This window comes from Scleropages formosus, chromosome 6 (assembly GCF_900964775.1).
Source record: "Scleropages formosus chromosome 6, fSclFor1.1, whole genome shotgun sequence".
In the NCBI taxonomy this organism is placed as follows: Eukaryota; Metazoa; Chordata; class Actinopteri; order Osteoglossiformes; family Osteoglossidae; genus Scleropages; species Scleropages formosus.
Window position 1 is genome coordinate 20371024 of NC_041811.1, and position 25941 is coordinate 20396964.

A 25941-nucleotide genomic window follows, 5' to 3' on the forward strand; every position below is an offset into this window, starting at 1 on the left:
TCTTTGCATAATATATACACAGTTGTTAACCATTTGTAAATAACAAAAAAGTTTATGATTGCTAATTAATCAATGCAGTATTTAGTTTGCCAAGTTTCCTTGTGATTAGACAGTTACTGTCTAAATGAAATTCAGATTAATTACTCTTTGATTGAAGACCAATTTTCTGCGCAGCAAATGTGAATTTTCTGTTACATTTATGAAAAGTTATATTAATCACATTTTTTTTTTGTATTAGGTTATGGGTTCTTAACCTGAGATCCAAAGATGGACTTCAAAGGGTCTGTGAAGCACAGGGTGTGTTATGAAACACTTTCTGACTAAACATGTTATATACATATATATATGAAACATTGTTGAAATTGTTCAGAGCAATATTCTTTCCATTATCTCATTTTTACGAGTTGTCCTTGTGTTTCATCAAATTCTTAAAGGGGTCTATTTCCTAGAAAAGGTTAACAACATCTGGACTAGACTGGAAAGAACAGAACCAACCCAGACATAATTTTGTGCCTGTTGAGTGACTGCCACCTAGTGAATTAAATTCAAAGTAACACTCCATTTTGGACTTACACCTAGAATACACACACACACACACATTTTCAGAACCGCTTGTCCCTTACGGGGTCACGGGGAACCGGAGCCTAACCCGGCAACACAGGGCATAAGGCCGGAGGGGGAGGGGACACACCCAGGACGGGACGCCAGTCCGCCGCAAGGCACCCCAAGCGGGATTCGAACCCCAGACCCACTAGAGAGTAGGACTGCGGTCCAACCCACTGCGCCACCGCACCCCCTGTCCACCTAGAATATGATCTGTTTTTAATTATTATCTTTCTAATTATAATTTACCTTTATTGATCCGAGGCCTTTGTCCAAAGTGACTGCCGGTGTTAGATAATGAACTTATCACTTATTATTTACACATTTTATACACAGCGTATTCTTACTGTATCAATTCAGAGAAAGCACCATGATTAAGGGTACTCCAGCAGGAGTGAGATTCAAACCTTCAGGTTCCATGGTAACAGGTAGCAGGTAACCCATGGTAACCCATTATGTTATCTCTTGCCCCAGGTGTGAACAATTTAGAAACGACTGTTAGATTTCGAGAGGAATATAGTTGCAATTTATAGAGCGAAGAACACTCACTCGGTTGTAATTCACCGCGTTGTTTAATTTATCGCTTTCGATGAGGGTTATAAATTTGCTTGCTTTGTCATTTCAGCTCCTTACGAATTAGAAAGCAAGGACCTCGCGGCCGTTCATTGTGTGATTAATACAGCCTGCCAGAGAATGCGTTTGCGGCCTGAAAGATGGATCTGCTGCGTCTGCATCACCAGCCCTCACAGAGGCATCTTGGGAGCACTTTTCCTTTCATTCCCCACCCAGGCCATCTGTTCACGTGACCCGCGAGCACAGCCCATCGGACGGCCATTTTGGTTTACGCCCAACGCAGTGCGCACGGCCGGTCTCTCCAGTGCGCGCCCAGGTTGACCAGCGTGGTGGAAGGCACTCCCTTCCGTGCGGGTGGCAGGCTCCGAAAGCCTTCCGGCTGCCGGGCGCTCGGGAGCGGCGAGTCGAGCGTCGAGGGGGCCCGGGGAGCTCTTTGTCATCGCAGCGGTGACTTGAACCCCTCCCTGGTCTGCGGGGGAGAAGAGAAGGGGAGGACCCAGAGGGGCAGAGCAAAGAACAGCATCCTTTTTGTCCTGCTGCACTGCTTGGGAGGGAGGTCGCCGTCAGCGCTCTCCTCCGTCCCCTCCCCGTTGTTTTCCTCCAGCTCCGGGGCACCCGGGACATCACGCACCGCAGAAGTTGTCCGTTTTTTTTTCTTCTTCCTTCTTCTGCGCTTGGCCGAGCGGACGGAGTTTTGTGCCGGATTGTTTTTATGCGCGCGTCGTGCGAAGGTGAGCGTGAGTGCGCCGTGGTACCCGCTGAGTCATCATCATCATGTCTGATCTGACGCCTCAGAGCGATGCCCCCACCCCCACCACGGACAAGATCACGCAGGCCGCCAGGGAGACCATCTACCTGTGCAACTTTCGTGTCTCTGTGGACGGGGAGTGGCTGTGCCTGCGGGAGCTCAACGACATCTCCCTCACACCCGACCCGGAGCCGGCCCATGAGGGTAGGTGCGCGTGCGCGTGCGCGTGTGTATTGGGAGAGGCCAGCTGGCCAGAAACAGCATCGGCAGGACGGTCGCTGTGCGCAGTATCACTCAACACACAGCAATATTTAAACCATATTCCTTCACAGGATGATATTTAAATCACATTCAGACTGTACAGTTTTGAGTAGAAGGAGCTAATTGCTGCCGGTTTTGTTTTGCAGGAACAGGAAATGTCTGCGCGTATTTTATAGATACAGTCCAGTTAACGGACGTAGGTTTGCAGGCCCCAGTTCGCGGAATGGCTGCATTAAACAGCGTTGGTTTTTATGACCTTACTCTTTTCCCAGATAGCTTAGATTATCTGTCTGTTTCATTAATTTCATCCCATGTACACATAACAGCATTCAAACATCCACGGGTCTGTTTTTATGCTTGGTGGTTTGAGGAATTTCTAGTTTGTTTTGGCTCTTGCCTAAAATTTTTGCTTTTCATCAAAAGGATTTTCCACCATAATATGGTCCCCAGTACCCCCCACCCCCCGGCTGTGTTTAAAAATGGATTAGTGTTGGTACTGTTAGTTTTGGGGATTTGGTGATGGGAATGCTGCGGCTGGTCTATATTTTAAGGCTTTTATTTTAGGAAAAGGGGAGATTGAACTGGTGCAACAGCATGCTATTGCTGAATGCTTATGTTTTTATTGTGTACTTCATGTATGTCCAATGTTATCATTTGTGAATTTTTTTTAAAAAAACATGAAAATAACTATTGTATTATAGTTATTGTATAGTAATAATTAAGATATAGCATTTAGTTTGATTATTTAACATCCAAACCCATATAAACACTGAAAACACAGTACCTGTACTACAGTGAACAGTACAATCTGACATACAAAAGAATTCAGTGCAGAGTTAAATAGAAACAAAAAGTAACACTGTAAAGGGGTACAGATTTAATAGTCTGACCATAAATGCTAAAGTGCTTTTACAGGATCAATACAGTACAGTGTAACCATTAGGTAAATGTTTTGTATACTGTATTTGTGAGCGCTAATAATATTTTAATTGCGTCTTTAGAGAAGAACAGAAAGTTGGTCATTATTAGCTGTAGTGAAAGTTTCATTTTACATCAGAAATGAGGATTTTGACACAAATCATGGGTTTATGACTTTCAATATGTGTGCGTTGTTTCCATGGAATTCTAAATCATAGCACAGTATAACTATGAGTAATTTGCTTTCAGTGTAGCTTCATTAAGTAATGCAATAAAGTGCAAAAGATGAAGATTAATCTGGCACGAAGGTAATCGGTTGTGACATAATGATCATTGTCATTACCATTATGAATATTTATTAAATTATCACTAATACTGTGTTTGGTAAGGGCAATTTCAGGCAGATTCATATTAAAATAAGACAACTGAGGTGTCTACTTCTGTAATTAGTTTTTTTTTTTTTTAGGCAAAAGGTGGAAAGTGTGGCTGTTTTGCTCTAAAGCAGATGGAACTAATTATACAGAATTTGAAAATTTTACTTTAAACTCAGCAAATCTACCATGTCGGGCCCGGCAACCCCCCCCCCCCCCCCCCCCCCCCCCCCACCCCAAAGGTTTTACCCTGGGCTCCATTCCACTCCACTAGAATAGTATCCCATTGTCATGCAAATTAGCACTTGGATATAGGCCACTGAAAAGAGTGAAAGGGTTTTGTTAAGCATAAATTGCCGTCAAAATGATTTATAAAGAGCCTTGGCCAGCATTTCAATTGCCGCTGCCCCCATGCATTAATAGGTTTGTGTCATGCTACAAACTGTTTACCATTCACTGGCAGACAAATGTATGAAAGCCGAAGCAAGGGCCAATATAAATGTTTAAACATCACTCTACTATGAAGTCTATACTAATAAAATAGAAAAAAAATTAACATTTACTTTAATGAAGTCTTACAGAAACAGTATAATCTGTTATGTCTTCAGCTTGTACCAATAATTTAATAATTTAAGTCACGTAACTCGTTTGAACTATGATTTATTATAAAAGTATCATTGTGTTTGGTCAGGACACTGCTAGTGTGAAATATTCCTCTAGTCTTTATGAATCAGTATGACATTTAACTTTTCATTCTTCAATTTTGAACGAAAATTATTTCCAAATACTGCAGCTCTCAGTCCGAGTACGAACGTGAGGAACAGCAACGAAAGACGACGTGCCTCTTTAATTACCAGATCTGCAGTTATTCTGTGGCCCTTTCTCAGGGTTGCATAACAACCCACAGGTAGTGCTTCACAGTGTCACATTTGTACTTAGCTGCGCTAGGCGCTCGCTCGTCTGACATTTTCATGAGTAATTGCACAGGGCATAGTTGTTTCTATAGTAACAATGTGAGCAAGGCTGTCATTTTTCTTTTCTCACGCCTCATTATTGGTATTGCTCACGAAGATAGAATTGTATCAGCGCCAGCACTCTTAAGATTGGCAGGAGCCTGAGATGTTTACATCCAGATGAGTATGGGGGTCACAGCTTGTAAATTATCTGCATTTTTCAGCTGGGGGAAATATTTTTGCATCAGTTTAGAAAACATAGAATATTACAGTTTTATGTGGAAATTTTATTGTGATTTGATTCCAGTAATCCAGTCAGCAAATCCATGATGTGAGATGTTAGAAAGGACTTCTGGACAGATATGTGCTGCATGGTGTCTTTTTTTTTTTTTTTAATAATTCAAGCTGCAGGAAAATATTAATCTAAATAACAATAACACTGTCTTTAAAAACTTTATTGGACTGGTCATTACTTGTATTGTATTGGTCATATGACAAGAATAAATTAATATCTCTTTCCATTGCCTAGAAAGACACCAGTGTCTTTCTAAAAAAAAAAAAAAAAAAAAAAAAAGACTGATAGCAACTGCCCATTTTGTTTAACTTTCAATCATTAAGATTGTTTGATAGTTTATTATTAATAGTTCCATCATCTCTCTGTTTTGTATGAAGCATGAGAATTGAATGTAAATACTTGTCAATTTTGATTTTTTTCATTAACAATAAATATGCTTACAAAACATTCCCGTCAAGAACAATAAAAGGAAATACAACTCTTTGGAACATTTTCTCCAGTTGGAAAAAAGCTACAATGTTCTCTTCTGCAGTGCCATTAATTTAGAGCCCAGAAGTCTTTGCAGACAAGAAATTAAATGCAACTGCAAAAACATGTTGAACACAACTTCAGATCTGTTACTTAATCCCATCAAACTACCAACTGATAATACACATTTGGGAGTTTAAGGATTCCTTGCTCTAGAATTTTTTCAGTAAATGAGTGATAATGGATAGAGGAAAATGTTAATAACAAGCTGTTTTAAGTTGAGTATATTTTAATTTAAGGAATACTATTAGACCTCTGGTATTACAAAGATAAATTTTAGTTTTCAGATAAAAATTGTCTCATTTTAACTCTTGAGTAAAAATACGCATAAAATAGATTTAATGTCTACAAAAACTGGATTATTTTTTTCCAATTAGTTCACTATATTTTATATTTATCTAACATTTGTTAAAAATCTGAAGAAATGGAAATAAAACTGGTGCCCTTGCAATTGCCTTGCCCATAGGTCCTGCTCCTTTTGGTTTTTCTTAAAATCATGGCAATAGTGCAAACACAAGGAAGGCATCAACTTTATTTTGTAGCATAATTTATAAGGCATACAGGCGGTTCAGAAAATGTGTGTGTGTGTGTGTGTGTGTGTGTGTGTGTGTATCTACAAGTCATTTTGGTTATTTGATTTTTTTTTCAAGGGAAATACACACACACACACACATTTTCTGAACCGCTTGTCCCATTCAGGGTCGTGGGGAGCCAGAGCCTAACCTGGCAACACAGGAGGGGGAGGGGACACACCCAGGACAGGATGCCAGTCTGTCACAGGGCACCCCAAGCGGGACTCAAACCCCAGATCCACCGGAGGGCAGGACCCAGTCCAACCCACTGCATCACCGTGCCCCCCTCAAGAGAAATACATTTCTGAACCGCTTGTCCCATACGGGGTCGCGGGGAACCGGAGCCTACCCGGCAACACAGGGCGTAAGGCCGGAGGGGGAGGAGACACACCCAGGACGGGACGCCAGTCCATCGCAAGGCGCCCCAAGCGGGACTTGAACCCCAGACCCACTGGAGAGCAGGACCCGGTCCAACTCACTGCGCCACCGCGCCCCCCATTTCAAGGGAAATAATTAAGAATTAATTAAGCACATCTTGTTTTCTGTAACTAAATCAATTCAATGACATTTTTGTTCAGTGTATGTTTGTTTAGCCTTAATTATGCCACAAAAGTAATATTTGTTCACATTTTATGTATACAAACCTAATAAAGAAGTTTCAGTCTAATAACATTGCCACTTAAAACATTGTTTGCACCATTATTCTTTGGTATTTTCAGTTTAAAGAATCATATTTTAAAGTACGTAGCTCGGCATAACAATCACAAGTACTTCATTCAGACAGTGCGTTTTCAGAACGGCCCATGAAGAAGTGGCATACGTATGATTATATTAATTTTGCTGCAATTACATGATGGCAACTCCTTATAAAAAGGGTGGCTGAGACTCCACCATACTGCTCCACCACTTTGTATAGCCAAGGTGCTGTGGATCAGTTTGAATGATATACTACATTTCATGTTTTGAAATGAGAGGCCTGCTTGCATTAAAAATACTGAACATCAATGCATCTCAAATTAAAGGTACTTGAATAACTCTGAGACAATTTTTAATTCTTCCATAGCCTCAGGTGCTTCAGTAAACATTCCAGCACTCCACGTATAACATTAATGGTTCCAGGTTAATTTCCGAGTCATAATATGCATGACATTATATGTTCTTTTCTTTCCCCTTTCCATTTCCCTTGGCTAAGACTCATGGGAGGATTTCACAGATTTGGTGGAGCAAATGCAAATGCTTGATGAGTTTGAAGGTGCGTATTGCAGCATCATCGTCAAGCTCCTTCCATTCCCAACAACTTGTCTAGATGCCATCTTTGCCCCTGAGTTGCACTTGTCTCTGCAGCATTCCCACTTCGCCCCATTTTGCTCTCACCCTCACTCTCCTATGAATTCGACTTTTTTCTGCATGGGCATTTGAAATTTTAATGTTTATGTTTTTATATAATGGGCAATGTCTTGAAATCATATGGAAAAGGCCCTCTATGCAGTAAACACCTTTAAACTCCATAGTAAGGAACCCAACCTTTCCCCCCAAAAAAAGGAGTGTGAGAGTACTTTCTCTTTTCTCATTACAACTTCTTTCTTAATTAAGAACTCTTTTCTTTTTATTTCCCCTTTGTGTTTTATTGCATTTATGGTTGAAAAGTTACTTTCCAATCCAGTTGACACAGTTGTAGCAGCTGTTTTCAATGGTTTAGTGCTACAGGGATTTTTTTTTTTTTAGTGCGAAAATTGCCAACTTTATGTATACTGTGTTTCAAAGTTACTTCCTCATTAAATGCCGACCAGATTTTTAACACAGACTCTCGTCTTTGAAATTCTCAATTATAAAATTGTACCTATATTGAATGAAATTCTGTTTCCTGCTTGCCTGCATAGTAAACACATTATCGTCCTGCCAATGAATTGGCTGTCTTCTTAAAACTTTGTATCATATAAACAGTTACACTTCAGATGTTGAGCATGTTTTAGAAAAGATACTAAGAACTCAAACATCTCAAAATGTCCTTCAAATGAACATATTGACATCTGGGATTGAAATACATATTTTTTGCTAAACAGCTCTGAACATAATAATTATCAACCAGGGACCTGAGGTGACCTAATTTATCAGCTCTCTTTGTCTTTTACATTTATTTTGTGCATTAAGTTTTATCATTTGGTAAATGCTTTTCTCCAAAGTGACTTAAAACTCAGAATGAACAAAGTGCATTTCACCAACAGATGGAGAGATACAGATGCAGTCACATGATTCACAATGTACAATTCAGTACCACCAACATACGTGACATACAGTAAATAGCTTTATTTAAAAATTGACAGGAGTACGTTTTTTTTATTATGATTATTTTTGCAGACAAGTAGTGAAGGTTTATGGAGCAGATAGGAGAGAGAAAAGTGTGTCCGAAAGATGCGTTCTGAGATTCTGTGAATTTTGAAAGGGATTCAGCAGTTGTGAGTTAGATAAGGAGCTCATTCCAACACTATGAAGCCAGAACCAAGAAACTGCACAAGACAGTATATTTACCAAATATTCTATTTTCTGGCATTTTTGCGCTTACAAGAAATGTAATCTGATTTGCTGAAATTGTCCTAATTTTCTTTTCATATACCTGTAAATTTGCACTCAGTTCATCTGATCAAAAAAAAACGTATCACCATCAATCCCTCCTCTAAACTCATCCAGTTAAACCCAAGCCTACACATTACTTTTTCCTGGGGGCTTACACAGAAAAATATATTTTATTGTATGGCTATAATGTTGTTTATAACTTTATAAACTCAGTAAAGTATGTGAGCTGACAGGCAGAATGGCGAACAGTCCTGGTGTCCCATGATGCATCACAATACAGTCATAATACAGACATCCAGTTTACTGTACATGACTGCCTTGTCATGACAAAATTCAACTGTGAATGGAGTTTAATGAGTTTCTTATCAATTTTAAAGATTCCTTATCAATGTGGAAGACTTACAAACTGAACGGTTTTTTTTAATTACCAGTATGAAATTTTTGGTGAAGACTGCTAATGTCACATCCACGCCTGCACCACAATCGACAGCACCTGACACCAATCAAGCACCTGACTGACCATTCACCTTTAAAATACCCTCCTCAGCTCCCATACACTCGCAGAATCTCATTTGAGACAACCGTCCTCCTACGCTATGTCCTGCTCTTCCACATCCCTTGTTTCCTGTATCCGTTCTCCGGTTTTCGACTCTTCGCTTTGTCCCCTTACTATAATCCTTGGATCCTTGCTCTCACTCTGACCGCCGATCAACCGACACTTCACCTGTCCCCGATGATGAGAACTCTCCTGACCCCTTGATTCCAGACGAACAATTCTGCGCTTGGGCCCAGCCGTCCCAGCGTCCTCGGTTCCGTATGACAGCTAACTATTCAATTACGGTTCAAAAAGCAGTACCATTTAGAATATTTTTCTTAAAAAAAATTTGGATTCTGAATTTGATAATATCACGTGAAAGAAAAATGCTTCAAGGCAGTTATAGATGGATTCTGATTCAAAGAAGAAGAACTGGGACTGAAGGAAAGATTAATAAAATGTCTGTTTTGAATCTACAGTAATTAATTTGGGAATATATTGGGTGGGTACATTACTGCTGATGTTTATAACATATTCTACTTGTTTCATACAAAAAGGGTCAGGGTCAGGCCTGCAATATAATGAAAATACTTGTATGGACAACATTCTGTGAACTATTTGCCACAATTGGGGTCCATCATTCAGTTCCATTTACATTTCCGAATGTTACTATATGGAAGTTTTGTAATTATCGGACATTTATTCATGTTTTTTTTCTCCATTTTCAGTAATTTAAATTTTCAAATTGACACTGAGTTACAGTGGTGACCTTTTGCAAGGAGTTGCATTTAACTGCCTTTGATCAAGCTGGGTGGATATCATGTCTGTGTCAACATCATGTGGATCGACACTGAAGATGAAATTCTGCTCTTTAATCCACAAGGTGTACTGTAAGTAGAAAGTGTGTAGCTATATCAAGAACTATAATATGACCTGGTCCAGGGCTACAATAAGTCCATGAGGGGAGCTCATGTTGTACACCATCCTTAAGTATTTTAGAGATTTAAAGAAGTGCATATAGTAGAGCAAGTGCTTGTTTTGCCATTGATTGGACATAGCAGCGAGTATCTACAACTTCCATTAGGAGATGGCTTCATAAAGTGGAGGATGTCTCAGGAACACCTCATGCTCACAGTTTGTGAGAGGAAAGTGGCAGCAGAGCAGGCAACCCCAGGAGAACATGAGTGTTGCTACCCCGTCACTGTTGTTGACACCACAGCTTCTTACATCTCTCCAGGAGCCTCTTGAGGATGAAGGTAGTGTGGGCACTGCCAAGCCAACAAATAAAAATTACATGTCAATTACAAGTGCATCTATTCTGATCTTCCTTTGTGTTTGTTGCTGACAGAATTTGTTTTATGAAGTGTGACATGGCAACATAGAGCTTGACGTAAACAGATTTTTTTTTTTTTGCTATTTTAAAGGTGCCTTTTTATTAATACTTTTTTTACACCTTCTAAATCCAAATATTATAAAAAGTAGACTTTTGTGCAATATTTATTTCTATAAAATAAATTAATCTTTTCTCCCAAGTTAATGAAAATTGTCAAACATTCCAGTTGCACCTGAAAATGGCTGGCGTATGAATAAATGGCATTGCTTTGTTTAGTTAGACATTTATTTAATAACTTGTGCCTGAGTTATAATGACGTTTGGGCAGGTCAGTCGATGGTTTGAGCAACAAGCAGGGAGATTATCTCCTATGCTGGTCTATCTTTTAAGTTGCTGTTTTAGTCTATTATTGTAACTCAGAAGTTATTGAAACAAAGTAAAATTTGCATAAATAATTAAAAGTACTATGGGATCAGGGTAGATGGATTGAAAACATATCCTTTCAAAAGGGTGGGTTAACAGAGATGATTGGGACTGAGCAAACTGAAACAGAGATCCATTTTTCCTTTTTTCCCTTTCTACTGCGGGAGATTTGTCTTTCTGTGCCATTAGTGAAAAATGAGTAACCACCCGCTCAGTCCTTCTGTAGTGACTTTGTGTCAAAGAAATTAATGGGACTGCACTATGTCTTCGGTATGCTTCATCTTTCTTTAGGTGACACAAATGCCCCCTTCAGACTGTCTTACTGTTGAAATTCATTCTGTAAATGTGCCATGCCCATCTCAATTATTAAAAATGGTTCCCACTTCAAAAAGGGCTTTTTAGTTCGTGCTATTGGTGCAGCTGTAATAAGTCTAAATTGTTATTTAAAAAGTTTTTTTTTTTTTTCACATAGGGTAACATTTTTATCATAAACCAGTACTTTTGGAATTTGCAGTGACTAAAACCAGATATATTAATTTCACTTGCAAAGAACTTACAGAACTTAAGCTTTGTTTCCATTTAAATTAGTGTTGTTTATACTGAATTAGATGTTATGAAATTTGTTTTACAACATAAAAAATACAAAATAATTTAAACTTAAAATACTGAAAAATATACATTGCATATTTATTATGTTTAGGTGATGTGGTTATGCTATGAATTTAATTAATGTGGTTTAATAACAGTACAAAAATACAGCCCAGCCTGCAAACCCAAGTGACTAATTGTGCACCTCTGCTTGTTAGGACTAAGGCTGCAGGTTACTATAGTAGGCTAAATTCACTGTAGTGTTTCCAGAGCTTTCCTGAACTGTTATCCAGAACTGCAGAATTGTGTTTAGATGGATATGCTGCGGCCATGTAAGAATGTGCCCAGCTGATATTTTTTTATACTGTCACATTCAGACTTTGCTTCATTCATACCAGGGACCCAACATGAGTCATGAAATCACACCTCACATCTTGCTGCCACGACCAGCTCGCATGTTTTTACATCTAGACAAATGCACCCATAGACTCATGTGTTTCTTACCATATCCTGGTCACCCCATTGGTGTGAAATAACATAAAGCAAAATTCATCAGACTAGGCAATGTTTTTTCCATTTCTATACACATTGCCCCATCCTCAAAATAATGTTGCGAGAGAGTGTATGTATGATCAGTGACATGTTTGTTTACTCTTGGATGTCTTTTCTCACTGTTCTGCTTGCCTTAGATCCCAAGGATCCCATCGCCATTGAAAGGCTCAACCTTATGAACATGGCCAAGCTTAGCATTAAGGGACTCATTGAATCTGCTCTCAACTTGGGCCGGACTCTGGACTCGGACTATGCCCCTCTCCAGCAGTTCTTTGTCGTCATGGAGCACTGTCTGAAACATGGGCTGAAAAGTATGTGGTTTTGTTCTCCAGTTTTATTTTGCAGTAGGGTGACTCTGGTATAAGGTGCTGTTATAAGAGCTAAGAATAAAAATGACAGCTTTTCAATGAAAAATGATGTGACGTTCATTATGCTGGAATGGAAAAAGTTGCACATTTTTCCGCTTTCAGAATGAGTCGCATGACTTCTGAAGCTTGTAATTAAATAACGTGAAGTCTTTGTTTTCAATCAATCAATCAATAAAGAATTTAGTGTTTAAAATAGGTAAAATTTTTTATTTTGTTGGCAGGATTTGTTTTTAATGATTTCAGCAAAGAATTCAACCACAATAGCATATTTTACAGCTGCTACCCTGGTACGGCTATCTTAAAGACTGTGTAAATGCAAAGTCATTTAAATGCAAATATTGCAAATGTAAGTCATAGAAATGTATGTAAATATAAAGACCTGTATTTCTCTGACAGCCAAGAAGACGTTCCTTGGACAGAACAAGTCCTTCTGGGGCCCTTTGGAACTGGTGGAGAAACTAACCCCTGAAGCAGGTGAAATTACGGCTAGCGTGAAGGACCTCCCTGGTCTAAAGTAAGCAAATTTCCTCTGTGGGATTGGTTGATACATCTCATGGAGGAATGTTCATGAGACTTGACAATGTGTCACACATTCATATCTGTGGCATGATTCTCACCACATTTAAGAAACATGGTTTAAAGCAGTAGTTTCACATAGATACTTAAATTTTGCTTATACGGTTTACTCAAGTATGCTTTGTATAGTGTCATCACTTGGTCTCCACATTGTCTTGATTCTTTTCCTTCTTTTCCTAATCTCTCCAAAATTTTGTTTGTGTTCAGCTAAAATGCTGATGTTGTCACAATTCGATTTTTTTAAAACTGACTAGCGATTTCTCTCTAGAACACCAATAGGACGTGGTCGAGCCTGGCTTCGTCTGGCTTTGATGCAGAAGAAGCTGTCAGATTACATGAAGACTCTGATAAACAGAAAGGACCTGCTCAGGTGTGATCTTGACTGCTGCAGCACTTATTGCCAGAGAATCGCCCTTTTCAAAATTCATTATTCTTAATGTACATAAGCAGTTCTGGGCCCCAGAAGAATACTGCTTGCCCCCTTTTTTAAATAATATAAATTTGTGCTGTCATTCCATATCAAATTTTAAAAAATGAAAAAAAATGCAGCAACCAAATTAAAGAATTAGCTGAAATTTTAAAGATTCACCTCGCAGATGGATTGATTGTCCCTCCAAAAACCCTTGTGGTTGTTGTGCCCTGCACATGACCAGTGCTTTTTCTAAAAGTGTACCATGAATAAAGTTCACGTATTTCCCCAGTGAATTCTATGAAGCGAATGCTCTGATGATGGAGGAGGAGGGGGCTGTGATCGCCGGGCTTCTGGTGGGCCTGAATGTCATCGATGCAAATCTCTGCATGAAGGGAGAAGATCTGGACTCTCAGGTGAATCTGTTCTCCATTAAACCAGTACAAGACAAGCTGAAACAACCTGTGTGTCTGTGCACAATCATTATTATTGCGTAATTGGATCACAGGTACTATCTGGATACCTCGACAAAGAAAAGAATTAACAAAACAGCATGCGATGCAACCATGATCTGAAGCATAGGCTATAAGGCGCAGGCTATTCCCTGGATGGAACCCAAGTTCATTGCGTTCATACATTCAGAGTAAAGGTTTTCAAACGGTATGCTTTCATTATTTCCTTTTAGGTTGGAGTCATAGATTTCTCTATGTATCTAAAGGACGGCGGCCCTAGTGTCAAGAGCACAGAGGGGTAAGTTAATGTAATTCTGGATTTTGCCAAAATGATGACTGAATTTTCTGTTGGCATTGCAAAGTAAGAAGAAATTTTGTTTGTGTTTTCTCTTGCTGTCTCTTATGTGTTCTAGTGATGGACAGATCACCGCAATACTTGACCAGAAGAATTATGTTGAGGAACTGAACAGACATTTGAGGTATTTTCTGTTGCCTTAATCCAACCTGTGTCATTGACTGTCCAATACATTTGTGATAATTTTCCAGAATGCGTAGCAAAAATGCTATTTTGTACTCAAATATAAACTTTAAGTTTTAATTAAACTTCATTAAAAGTTTAAGTTAAATTTTTGTTTTATTTAGCTTAATTCCAGATTTATTTAGTTTGTTAAAATTAACTTCTCCTAAAAAAATTTTCCCTTCTTTTTCAACTGCCAGTGCTTCCGTGAACAATCTCCAGGCAAAAGTGGATGCGCTAGAAAAATCAAACACAAAGCTAACAGAAGAAGTATGTACACATTCACACATCTGTCCGTGGATATGCGTGTGTTGTATGAAATATGAACCTTGTATCTGTGTGTTTGTCCTGTTTAGCTTGCAGTTGCAAACAATAGGATCATAACTCTCCAGGAAGATGTAGAACGAGTAAAGGAAGAAAGCTCTCAGCTTCTGGAATCCACTTGCAAGGTCTTCAAATATTTTCATGCTCTCAAATTATACTTATGTTTTTAGGTGTAGGAAATTTTAGACACTTAAATTTCTGAAAATCTTACACCAGAAATGTGCCAGCTTGGGGAACAAATATTTGTTAGACGCAGAATTTTGCAGAGACTGCAATGCAGTCTGAACAATAACTGGATTTAACTATGCTTTTGTGTATTGTATGAAACTTCTGGTGCCAAAGCCAGCCTGGCAGGGCAATAAATGAAAAGAGTTAGAGTGCAACATCATTGTGTGCAGGTGGTGAAAGCAGACCTGAGTGCAGATGGGCAGATACTTGGTGAAGCCAGAAAGCAACTAAAGGAAGAAACTCGATTGCGTTTGGTAAGTTTCTTCTTTTCTCAACATCTGTAAGATTTGTTGCATAAGTCTCTCAAATGAATCTCTTCGTAATGTCACACGAATGTTTGTCATGTTACTCAAAATCTGTAGTTAAGTTTTTTTTCAATGTCTCAGTTGCTGTGAAAAATTACATTGTTAGATAATACTGAACACAACAAATGAAATATTTGTTTATAATAATACTGAACACAAAAAATAAATAAAATATTTGAATTTTAACACTGGATGACTGTGAGGCTCAAAGCTTTGTGCTCTCTACCCAGGATGCAGAGAAAGAGCTGGAGTTGCACATTGGTATGAAGCAGGAGATGGAGGTGTCCATGAAGATGCTGGAGAAGGATATCTGTGAGAAGCAGGATGCCCTGCTGGCTCTGCGGCAGCAGTTAGAGGAGCTACGGAAGCTCAACCAGGAGCTCTCAGTCAAGTCGCAGGTAGTGTCACCTAACACCCCCCCCCCCCCCCCCCCCCCCCCCGCCAAGGCAACAGAAGTTCATGAATGATGACCTAAATCTGTGTTTCCTACTTGAACTCATGGAAGGGTTAAATTAATTCTGAAGTTCCTGAATGAAAATCCAAATCTGTGCTCCCTACCTGAACTCATGGAAGGGTTTATTTAATTCCATTAAATGAATACATACATACACACACACCGTCTGAACCGCTTGACCCATACAGGGTCACAGGAAGCCAGAGCCTAACCCAGCAACACAGGGCGCAAGGCTGGAGGGGGAGGGGACACACACAGTCCATCACAAGGCACCCCAAGCGGGACTCGAACCCTAGACCCACTGGAGAGCAGGACTCGGGCCAACCTGCTACACCACTGCACCCCCCTAAATGAATATGAATTTTAATTTAATTTTAATTTTTTTTTTTTTTTTGTGCCAGACGCATGAAACAATTTTTCAAGGAGAAAGCACAGGAGTATTTTAACAAACAAATTTTGATAGCGGTCATTTCTTCTTACTGAAGAGGTTATGTAAGCATCACTCTACAAAACCTCCAAATTTACACTGATATGATATTCAATGCTGCTTGAAAGTATGTGAACCCCTTGTGTCCCTTAGATATCCCATAAAATGGTTATTTGATAAGAAGCAGTCTTTCTCATCTAATATAATAGATGTGTAATCACCAATTCTACATGTTCATTTAGAGGAAATCATGCATATAGTACAAAAACAGAAGTAGTGCAGGTGCAAAAATTAGAAAACCCCAAGTTGCATTGGTTAAACTAAGTAGGTAAGTAAAATCAGGTGTGTAAATCACACTCACTTATTTGTTTTAGAAGTTTAAGATTTAAGATTTAGATTTGTAGGGGGGCGTGGTGGTGCAGTGGGTTGGACCGGGTCCTGCTTTCCAGTGGGTCTGGGGTTCGAGTCCCACTTGGGGTGCCTTGCGGCGAACTGGCGTCCCGTCCTGGGTGTGTCCCCTCCCCCTCCGGCCTTATGCCCTGTGTTGCCGGGTAGGCTCCGGTTCCCCGTGACCCCGTATGGGACAAGCAGTTCAGAAAGTGTGTGTGTGTGTGTGTGTGTGTGTGTGTGTGTGTGTGTGTGTGTGTGTGTGTGTGTGTGTGTGTGTGTGTGTGTCATTGTGACTATCTTCTGTTGAAATGCTATCCCTCCATCCATCTTCCATCCCGCTTGTCCTAATAGGGTTGGGGTGGTGGCAGGGAGAGCAGAGGGGCTCAGCTGCCCCTGTCCTCTGCAACTTCCTCCAGCTCAGCCCGGGGGATCCTTAGCCATTCCCAGGCCAACTGCGAGATATAATCCCTCCAGTGGGTTCTGGGCTGACCTCGGGGCCTTGTCCCAGTTGGCTGTGCCTGGTATACCTCCAAAGGGAGGCACCCAGGGGGCATCCTTATCAGATGCCTGAACTAGCTCCTCTCAATGTGGAGGAGTAGTGGCTCTACTCTGAGTTCTTCCCAGATGTCCGAACTCCTCACTCTGTCCCAACACCCTGCGGAGAAAACTCATTTTGGCCGCTTGTATCCCCGATCTTATTCTTTCGGTCATTACCCAGAGTTCATAACCATAGGTGAGGCTAGGGATGTAGATCAACCAGAAAATGGAGAGTTTCGCCTCATGGCTCAGCTCCCCCTTCACCACTACAGTCCGGTACAGCAACCGCATTACTGCTGCCGCTGCTCCCAGTCTGCAGCCAATCTCACGCTCCCTTCTTCCCTCACTCGTGAGCAAGACCCCAAGATACTTGAACACCTCCACCTGGGAGGGGACATGCCATCTTTTTCCATGAGAGAACCATGGACTCAGACTTTGAGAAGCTGATCCTCATCCCAACCGCTTCACACTCGTCTGCAAACTATTCCAGTGCGTATTGGAGGCAACCATGTGACGGTGCCAAAAGGACAACATCATCTGCAAAAAGCAGAGACGTCACCTTCCGACTCTCACAGAATGCCCTCCTGGCCTCGACTGCGCCTTGATATTCTGTCCATGAAAACCACAAACAGGAGTAGAGACAAGGAACAACCTTGGCAGAGTCCAACACCCACATTGAACAGGCTTGACTTTATGCCAAGTATGCGGACACAGCTTTCGCTCCGTATGTACAGAGACCGAATGGCCCACAGTAATGGCCCGGTACCCCATACTCCCTAAGCACCTCCCACAGAATTTCCCAGGGAACACGGTTATAGGCCTTCTCCAAGTCCGCAGAACACATGTAGACTGGATTAGCGAACTCCCATGCCCCTTCAAATATCTGTGAGAGGGTAAAAAGATGGTCCACTGTTCCACGGCTGGGGCGGAATCCGCATTGTTCCTCTTCAATCTGAGGTTTAGCTATTGGCCGGAGCCTCCTCTCCAGCACCCTGGCATAGACTTTCCCAGGGAGGCTGAGAAGTGTGATACCCCGATAGCTGGCACACAGTCTCCGGTCCCCTTTCTCAAAAATAGGGACTACCACCCCAGTTTGCCAATCCAAAGGCACTGTCCCCATGTTCCATGCAACACTGCAGAGGCGTGTCAACCATGACAGCCCTGCAACATCCAGGGCCTTAAGTAGTTCCAGGCAGATCTCATCCATCCCTGGTGCTTTGCTACTGTGGAGTTTACCAACTACTTCAGTGACTTCCACCAGGGAAATGGACTCTGACAGTCCGAAAGCCTCAGGCCCTGACTCCTGTAAGGGAGGAAAATCACTTGCATTTAATAGTTCTTCAAAGTGCTCCTTCCACCTCCCGACAATGTCCTCATCAGAGGTCAGAGTTTCTCCACTCCTGCTGAACACAGCCTGAGCGAAACTCCTCCGACCCCTTCTGAGCTGCCGGATGGTTCTCCAGAACCTCTTTGAAGCTGACCGATAGTTGTTTTCCATGGCCTCTCCAAACTCCTCCCATGCCCTGGATTTTGCTTCTCCAACCACAACCACTGCTGCCTTTTTTGCCTGCCGGTACCTGTCTGCTGAGTCAGGAGTCCCCAGAGCCAACCAGGCCCTAAAGGCCTCCTTCTTCAGCTTGATGGCTTCCCTCACCACCGGTGTCCACCAGCAGGTTCTCGGGTTGCCGCCCTGGCTGGTACCAACAAGCTTTTGGCCACAGCTGTGCCTGGCTGCTTCCACAATGGAGGTTTTGAACAGGGTTCATTCAGACTCCATGCCCCCACCTCCTCCGGGACATGGGAGAAGATCTCCCAGAGGTGTGAGTTAATATCGTTCTGGACAAGGTCCTCTGACAGTCGTTCCCAGCACACCTTCATTAAATGTCTGGGCCTACCAGGTCTGTCCATCAGTTTTCCCTGCCATCTGATCCCATTCACCACCAGATGGTGATCGGTTGACAGCTTGGCACCTCTCTTCACCTGAGTGTCCAGAACATGTGGCCTCAAGTCAGTTGAAACGACTACAAAGTCGATCATTGACCTTTGGCCCAAGAAGCTCTGGTACCAAGTACACTTATGAGCATCCTTGTGTTCGAACATGGTGTTTGTTATGAACAAACCATGGCTAGCACAGAAGTCCAATAACATTTCACCATTCGGGTTCAGATCAGGCAAGCCATTCTTCCCAATCACCCCCCCCGTAAGATTTCCTAGTCTTTGCCGATGTGAGCAGCACTATGGAGTCTGTACATGGGGCCCTGTCCAGAACCCCACCCACCCACTCCAAAAAGGCTGAATACTCTGAACTGCAATTTGGTGCATAAGCACACACAACAGTCAAAGTTTTCCTCTCTGCAACCCTAAGTCACATTGAGGTGACCCTCTCGTCCAGCGGGACAAACTCCAACTGTATGGCAGCCAGCCGGGGGCTTGTGAGTATCCCCACACCCACCCGGCGCCTCACACCCCGTGCAACTCCTGAGTAGGAGAGGGACCACCCCCTATCGAGGAGTTTGGTTCCAGAGCCTACACTGTGAGTGGAGGTGAGCCCAACTATATCTAGTTGGTATTTCTCAACCTCCTGTACCAGTTCTGGCTTCTTCTCTCCCGGTGAGGTAACATTCCCTGTACCAAGAGCCAGTTTCTGTCGCGAGATGCTGCTACGCCATGCGCCACCCCGCCCCCTCCAACCACCTGGTACACATTGCACCCGATCCCCATGTTGCACCTTGCAGGTGATGGGCCCACATGGCCGCCCAGTGATGCCTTTTCGGGTTGAGCCCAGCCAGCTTACATGAGCTGTCCGGCCACTAGGCGCTCGCCTAGGAACACTACCCCCAGGCCTGGCTCCAGGGGTAGGTCCTGGTGACCCTATTCTGGGCAGGGTAAACGTTATTTTGTTCCCATTTTCCATAGGGGTTTTTCGGATCATGTTAGTCTGGATCTTTACTCCAGACCTGTTCGCCTTGGGGGACCCTATCAGGAGCATACTGCTCCCGATGACATAGTTCTGGAGATTCTTAGATCACATAAGCCCTTCTGCCACGCCAAGGCCCCGATCCAGGAAGGGTCTGCCGAAATGTACTGTTTTAGTCTTTAAATTACACTGCATTGGTGTACAAGTTGGGTATAAATGATGGTGTTTGGATTCCTCTCTTTCAGTATATATACACTGTGCGGTGACAAACATTGCTTAAGTCAGTCAACATGATTTCTGAACATGGTCACAGTTCTGTAATGAAATCAAATATACACTTCCTAATTTTCTCTATCACGTTGGCGGTGTGAACCAATCACAACAATATATTAAGGTAAACAATGATAACGAATGAATGAAAATATAGCATTAAATATTTTTGCTACCAGTTTTCTACCAGCTTTATGATATGTTGGTGATACCATTGTCATGCATAACATAATTTTTATTTTGGTATTTTAAGGAACTTTCAATAACATTTTTCACATAAAAGCCGACTAAAATCCGATTTTTCACATAAACGCCAATGTAGGGACAGCTGGTAGTGTAGTGGTTAGCGTGACTGTCTTTAGACCCAGAAGTTACAGGTTTGAGTTTCACCTCCAGCTGTAGTACCCTTGAGAAGGTACTTACCTTGAGTTGCTCCAGTAAAATTACTCAGCTATGTAAATGGGTAAACAACTATAACCTTAACATTGTACGCTGCTTTGGAATAAAGCATCAGCTAAATGAATAAATTTACCATTTTCTATGAAACATAATTTGACTCCTTCACAAAGGGAATTCACCTAAAGTAGTGACATCATGGAACCAATTATTTTCTGTAATGTAAGGGAAGTGTTTGTTCACTATAGAAAGACTTCTCTCAGGAGTGTATCCTCTGAAAATGAGATCTATTAAAATTTTTTTGTGCTTTGATGTGAGTGCAGAACTCTGATGCAGCAATGAAACAGAAGAGTGAGATCATCAGTCGCTTGGATGAGACAGCAAACCAGATGGTGGGGACCATTAAGCAACTGGAACTGAGGTAGCAGCTTCCTGTACTATTTGTGTCACTTTCCATGTTCACACATGGGGTAGAATCTGAGTTTCAGTAAGGGCTATTTTTTATATGCCAGTTAGTACTTACAGTAGTTTTTAATTAATATTTCAAGTGGTAGAGACACACACCGACTGAAACCACTTGTCCTAAGTGCAGTCGTGGCAAGCCGGAGCCTAACCCGGCAACACAGGGCATAGGGGTGAAGGGGCTGGGGACACACCCAGGACAGGACTCCAGTCCGTCACAAGGCACCCCAAGCAGGATTCAAACCCCAGACCTGCCTGAGAGCAGGACTCAACCAAGCACGCTGTGCTACCGCACCCCCCTATGTGATAGAGACAGTACTACTGAAAGAAATAGTCCTAAAGAAGAGTGTTACATACCAGGACATTCAATTTCAAAGCCCGCATAGTCTGGTTTAATTAAAAAAAAAAAATGCTTGTTGCTTATATAAGAGTCGAGGGTGTGCCAAAGTCTTTGTACTTTTTGCATGATTTTGAATTTGAAAAGATTATGTAAACACTTTAATTTATCACTTTGAGTCCACTACCGGTGATATGATTTGTGTTATTTTCTTCTCTACTGGGAACAATTGGGAGCTTTGCAGGCTGACTGGTTTGTTTTTAATCAAAAAAATTTTCTGTCCTCTTCTGCTTTCATTATTTTATTGTCATATTTTTACTACTGCCATCACTCTCCTCCCCAAACATTTCACACTCAGTGAAAAAGATATGGTGAAACAGGCCAGAAGCCTTAATTCTGCAGCAGAAAAACTCATCCAGAAGCAGCATTAGGCCAGAAAGAAACTGAACAGTTTCATAACTTCAGTACTAAATTTGTTTTTGAATTATAGTGCAATATAGATAGGTTTAAATTATAATATTTATTTTTAAGTAAAATTTCTCTCTTGATTTCTTTTATCGTAGAATATGTTTCCTGGTCTCCCAAGAGCTCTTTGGCATCTGCTTTGATTATTAGCTATGAAACCACACTCTTTCCCTGGTTGCCCCATTAGTTCTATACACAGTGGCAAAGGAATGAATCCATTTCACAACTTAAGTCATGGAGAGACAGTACTTCCTACTGTTGTGAATAGTTTAGTTTCTGGTCATTTCTCCTGGACATTCATTTGTTGCTTTTTTCACAACAGTCCAGCTAATGTAAAAATGGATGTGGCTCTGTTTCAATTTATGGCAACTCACCTTGCTTTTCTCCGACGTCACCCTGGAAAAGACAATGTCTTGCAGACTGCTACTGAGGGGCATTCTGGGAGGTTTCTGAGTAATAAAAGAATATACGTGCCATCAAATACCAAGATATAAACTGAGCTAGATGCAATTTGTTGGGTGTGTATGCACTGCATAGATTTTTTTTTTTTGTCCAGAAAATAGCAGTTTTATTTTTATTTGTTTATTTAAAAAGGGAAAAAAAAAAAAAAAAAAAAAAAAAACAAAGACAGAGCTTCATATTCGGACAAGATATTTTCTGGTTAAACACAATAGTCCTTTCTAAACATTCATTTGGCAATAGATATCTCAGCTGAGTCCTAAGTAAAGGTACTTTGGGAGAACTGATACCAAAAATAAATGTCACACTCTCTGTTTGGGAGCATTTTGAATACATTTTATAGTCCGATGCTTACTTGAACTTATGTATATAAGTTCATAATTTCTTGCTTTGCAGCAAACGTTCTTAACTTCCCTGTTTCAAAGACTGTTGCTTTTATTGCTGATCCCATGTGCAGCGTGGCTGGTTAGACTGATGTCTCTTCAGCTAAAGCGTATGCGTGAATAGGGAGGTTCATCAGAAAGTGAATTTTAGTGTTTAACTAACAAAAGCAAAGTGAACTACTCAGATCTTGGTTTCAGTTTCCTGTTTGCTAATGAATCATGTGCCTGAATTACATTACTAACCAATATCAACTGCTACTGTGTCTTAGACCTGGTGTTCAGAACACAAGAAACCCGATAGCTGCAGAACGTACACTCGAACAATCAAAATCAATATGTTTTACCGTTTGTAAGAAAGCTGTTGTTGGCCTCCTAATGTATTGACAGCGTAAGGGAGATGTGGAAAATGTTTGGTCATTTAACATAGATGTAAACTGTAGTAAAATACCACAATAAAAAGAAATAAACATGGCCTGGTTCACTTTCTTTGGAAAGAAATCCATCCCTGTCACCTTTTATAATTTACTTTTCATTTCTCATGTTCCTTCATTTCTAATTTATTATTTTTAAAAACATTTTTGCCCGACTTTCGTTCTGTCATGAGTTCATTTGGCTCAAACCCAGATCCCGACAGGCCGAGAGGGAACGGGACCTGGCTAATGAGGCCAACCGCCTCTTTAAGCAGGAGTTTGGGGACAAGATTGAAAGCCTGTACCTGGAGGTGGAGAAACTGAAGAGGCAGAGGTACTGCATGGGTGGGTCACCATGGTCCTTGACCCCCGAGCAGGGCAATTAGATCCTCGGAGGACAACGAATGGGCACCATCAGTTGTGATGCACCATCTGAAATGAGGGATTTTTAACTGACAGTAAACTGGTTGGAAAAAATGTGGTGATTTTGCTGGCCTGTTCCACCATCAACATTTGATGCTATGCCAACTTTTTGCCCTGTGTGAAATAGAATGGAAGAACAAAAATCATCCATAGGGCTGCAATAGGTTGTTCACTTTGTAACTCACAAGATGTACATTATTTCTACAGAAGCATCATATGATATGACATTACAAGTGTAAATTATGACCCAGGTCTCACCTGGAGATGGAACTGAGGAAGGAGAAAGAGCGAAAGAGTGGCTTTTACCCAGATTCTCTGCCAGAGGAGAAAAGGAATTTCACGACACAAAGAGAAGTGAGATTCGAAATAGAGGAGATGAAAAAGGTATTGTATTTAAAATATATTGTATGTGACAATACAAACAGTACACAACATACAGGAGGTATCTGTACAACAGTAGTTTTACTGAATGCTGAACACAGATTCTGAATTCATTAATTATCTATGTGCTTTTCTCTAGTGAAAGAAAAATAGGTTCAGAAATAATGAATTGTAGATTGCTTTGGAGAAACGTGCCTGCAAAATTAATGTTATCTGAAAGTGATAATCATTACTAATGAAAAAGTCGAGCTATTTGCTATTTGAAGGAAATGTTCTACTGAGAATATGGGTTCTTTTCAAAGCTTTTCTTTAAAACAGGAGCTGGAGGAAGTAAGAAAAGAAAACATTCTTCTACGAAAATTGCTGGAAAAACGGAACACGTGTTCTTGTGTGTGAGTCATTGGCCAGTTTGTTTTAATCCTTACCTATCCAAGTACTCTTCCCTTATTCCCAAGGTTACTACTTTGACTCGGATGCCCAGTCGGTGTTAAACTATGATAAGGCAAATTACTGACATTGTTTTTCACTTGTGCATCATTTAATACAAAAGACAATAAAATAAATGTAAAACTTTAAAGCCATTTGGATATCAAGTATATGTAATGGTAGAAGTAAACAATAAAAATAATCTTCAAAATTATCTGGGGGTGTGCCCTATAATGTTGCAAGTTCGTTAAAGTGAAATACAGTTTTGGACAATAATGAATGAAATTGCAATCACATTGTACATTATTGTTATTATGACCACGTTGCCTATGCATCCCACCTTATTGCTACATCAGAAATAAACATAACTACAGAGTGTACAGTTAATCTATTTTAGTATTACTGGTTTTACGCATCACCCCAGTTTCTCCTATACAATGTTGTGTTTTTCTGGTTTAAGGTGTCTACGTCAAGATGTGAATGAACAAGTAAGTCATTTGCCATCTTTAATTTTTAAAATACCTTTGATAGTGCATGAAATTAAAAAAAAAAACTGTTTTGTGCAACATTAAATAAATTTTAAAAAATTATATATGTATTCAGTTATTTCCTGATAATTTTTTTTATCAATATTTGACAACATAATCTATTTCTGGCCTTTTGTTATGTGACTTAATTTCGCTTGCAGAGTTTTAATTATCGTGCTGAATTTTGAATGTTTTACTTTGTGTCTCATATGACTTTTTTTTGCTTTTACGTCAAGGATCAGTCAATTATTGATAACCTGTAGCATTCAATTTGAAATCCTCAAAGAGAAGATTCCCTGACAAGGTGGGTATTATTTTTAGCATGCAAGAATTGAACCCTGTGTGAGACTTATGACATCTAGAAACTGTCACCAGGTGGTGCTAAATATGATGCAAAAACAATAGAGTTTCTGAACCTTGCTTATAATAGCATACCGATCAGTCTGATGCAATGTAACAAATTAGAAAGTAGAAAGTTATTCTTTCTTTTACAGCTGGTATGAGTATTTCATTATAGAGGATTTTGTACATCCTATACCTGGACTGAGAATAATGCATGCTTTTAAGTCCTCACTCTCTGGAAATATAAACGTAAATGATGCATGTCTCTTTTTCTGTTACAGAAACATGACCTGAACAAGACAATTCTTTCTGAACTGCCTTGTGAATGAACTACACCGTACAAGTGTGTAATGTGTGCCTTTTAGATTTGCAGCAGCAATACAGCCCCAGCTTATTAAGGCCAAGGATCTTTGCCAAAAACAAGGACTGTACAGTATAATGAATGAACATATCTTCAGTTACAAAATATTAGATTCAGACAAAAAAGTGACTTATTCAGTGACCTACTTCGGACACCATTTCAAATATCACCTCAGACTTGGGAAAAAAAAATGCATTAAACTCAGCCCACTATATTGTTTGTGCATTACCAAAACAACATGTAAGCATTATTTAGAATTTGCAGCAGAATATAACTGCAAAGTATTATATTTAATCATAAAATTGACTGACTGAAATATTATAATTTTTATTGTATTAACCAAACTTAATATATTTATGTGCATATTTAATTTAATTGAATTTAACCCTTAATTTAATTTTTTGATGGGGTAAACAAATAAATGGTGTCATAAACGAGTGTTTGAACTTTTAAACAAGCTTTTCTTATCTTGATTTATACCTTTTTTTTGGATTATAAATTCAAATAACTTGGAAGCACATTTCTCTGTGATTATTTATGTTCACATTTATGTAAATGTTCACAAAAAA

The 25941-nt window shown here is 40.4% G+C and overlaps 1 protein-coding gene across 12 annotated transcripts; it reads left to right on the plus strand.

The window, feature by feature from the left end:
- Positions 1 to 1076: 1076 nt before the first annotated feature.
- Positions 1077 to 25703, plus strand: LOC108925058 (protein RUFY3-like). 12 transcript variants are annotated; one of them, XR_003797745.1, is made up of 18 exons: positions 1077 to 2128; positions 11964 to 12137; positions 12591 to 12708; positions 13039 to 13140; positions 13472 to 13595; positions 13865 to 13929; positions 14045 to 14110; positions 14349 to 14418; positions 14505 to 14597; positions 14871 to 14954; positions 15236 to 15403; positions 20720 to 20817; positions 23127 to 23246; positions 23587 to 23719; positions 24019 to 24108; positions 24603 to 24630; positions 24906 to 24973; positions 25293 to 25703. XR_003797745.1 is itself a non-coding variant. In XM_029252671.1 (18 exons), exons 1-17 carry the CDS (start codon positions 1951 to 1953, stop codon positions 24930 to 24932), a joined length of 1722 nt encoding a protein of 573 aa, XP_029108504.1. In that variant the 5' UTR covers positions 1077 to 1950; the 3' UTR covers positions 24933 to 24973; positions 25293 to 25703. The 12 variants fall into 12 exon arrangements, 11 of the variants coding, with proteins under 11 accessions (XP_029108504.1, XP_029108505.1, XP_018592287.2 ...); XM_029252671.1 differs by having other exon boundaries at positions 24035 to 24108; XM_029252673.1 differs by lacking the exon at positions 1077 to 2128 and adding an exon at positions 6285 to 7074 and having other exon boundaries at positions 24035 to 24108.
- The last annotated feature ends 238 nt before the right edge of the window (positions 25704 to 25941 follow it).

What these genes read in the sequence shown, in the direction of transcription:
- LOC108925058 (XM_029252671.1), top strand. Translation starts at nt 1,951, where the DNA reads ATGTCTGATCTGACGCCTCAGAGCGATGCCCCCACCCCCACCACGGAC. An exon ending in ATTAAGCAACTGGAACTGAG is followed by an intron (nt 20,818 to 23,126) that starts GTAGCAGCTTCC and finishes GCTCAAACCCAG; the next exon opens with ATCCCGACAGGCCGAGAGGG. An exon ending in GAGAAACTGAAGAGGCAGAG is followed by an intron (nt 23,247 to 23,586) that starts GTACTGCATGGG and finishes ATTATGACCCAG; the next exon opens with GTCTCACCTGGAGATGGAAC.